Source organism: Nicotiana sylvestris, chromosome 5 (assembly GCF_000393655.2).
Source record: "Nicotiana sylvestris chromosome 5, ASM39365v2, whole genome shotgun sequence".
NCBI classification, from domain to species: domain Eukaryota; kingdom Viridiplantae; phylum Streptophyta; class Magnoliopsida; order Solanales; family Solanaceae; genus Nicotiana; species Nicotiana sylvestris.
Window position 1 is genome coordinate 165,058,332 of NC_091061.1, and position 1,595 is coordinate 165,059,926.

The window sequence follows — 1,595 nt, forward strand, 5'->3', positions numbered from 1 at the left end:
GCTTCCAAGCTAGTATTCAGATGGCCCCTTACAAAGCACTATACGGGCGGAAGTGTAGGTCGCCGATCGGTTGGTTCGAGGTCGGGGAAGCAGAGTTGCTAGGTCCTAATTTAGTCCAGTAAGCAATGGAAAAGGTAAAACTTATTAGAGACCGGCTGCGTACAACACAAAGTCGGCAGAAGTCTTATGTAGATGTTCGACGATGAGACTTAGAGTTTGACGTAGAAGATTGGGTTTTCCTGGAAGTAACGCCTATTAAGGGCGTCATGCGATTTGGAAAGAAGGGGAAGCTCAGCCCCAGGTATGTTGGACCGTATAAGATTATTCGAAGGATTGGTAGGGTGGAGTACGAGCTTGATTTTCGTTCAGAATTGGGAGCAGTCCATCATGTGTTTCATGTATCTATGTTGTGGAAGTGCATTGGAGATCCTTCACGTATTACGCCCATTGAGGATATTCACATTGCTGAAGACTTATCTTATGCAGAGGTACCAGTAGCTATTTTAGATCGGCAGGTAAGAAAGCATCGAACTAAAGAAGTGGCTTCCGTGAAAGTGTTATGGCGAAATAACAACATCGAGGAAATGACATGGGAAGCTGAGGAGGAAATGAGGAAGAAGTACCCCTACCTATTTACGACTTAAGGTGAGTCGCATTTAAATAATTGGAAATTATTTCTTTACAAAACTTAATTGGATTTTTAAATGACAAGAAAGTGCAATTTAAATTTCTTATTGCGAGATAGCTATACAAAGCCTAGTAGTTGGAATCTTCAGAATTTGATTTATGCTTTGCAAATGTAACAAATATAGCCTCGCAAATAACGTATTAGCGGAAAAAAAAATGAAACCAAGGAATTGATTTGACCTATTCGCGGACGAATGTTCTTAAAGGGGGGAGACTGTGAGACCCCATGTGTTTTTTTCTCTTCTCTTACGTAATATACGTAATGTGGCGTGGTTATATTAGGTATATACGATTGGGTATAGCACATTGGGAGAATAAGACTGAAAATTTGTGGTAATATCAAGGAAATAACTAAAGCTTTAGGTCAAAGGAATCCCTTAAACAAAGGTTCATGGTTAAAGAAATGACTCGGGTATCACCCCGCGCGTTCGGAAGGTTTAAGTTAACTTGCACCTGTGGGATAAGACTAAGAGTATCTAATATGTTAAGAATAGTGTATTATGAGGTATTATAATATCACACTGGTCACATGTTAAGTTTTGGAGTCAAGAAAGTTGCGAAATAAAGGTCGGCAAAGGTTATCGTAAATTTCTCTAATAATTTTTCTAAACTTTGGGTCAAATGTATTATATCATTTCTCCCAATATATAATGAGTTATGGGACCCACAACCTATCATATTGAAGGTCTACAAGTCTAGTTCGCAACCAAAAAAATATCACATCAAACGGACATTGGATTAAAAATTTATGACTATTTTACCCCGGACTGTCCAGGCTGAAATCGGGTCGCGAACCGAGTCGGGTCAAACAAGTGGTATAAGTCGGCAAATCCGACTTGTAAGACCCCAAAACATTTCATTTTCATTCCAAAACAGTGAGGGAGCTTAAGAGAGGGTTCCATGGTGTT

At 39.6% G+C, this 1,595-nt stretch overlaps 1 protein-coding gene across 1 annotated transcript; it reads left to right on the forward strand.

Annotated features, from left to right (window-relative positions):
• Positions 1–266: 266 nt before the first annotated feature.
• Positions 267–644, forward strand: LOC138869612 (uncharacterized). The gene has a single exon (XM_070147244.1). It carries the CDS (start codon positions 267–269, stop codon positions 642–644), a length of 378 nt encoding a protein of 125 aa, XP_070003345.1.
• The last annotated feature ends 951 nt before the right edge of the window (positions 645–1,595 follow it).

Coding starts and splice junctions, on each gene's coding strand:
- LOC138869612 (XM_070147244.1), top strand. CDS start 267: ATGCGATTTGGAAAGAAGGGGAAGCTCAGCCCCAGGTATGTTGGACCG.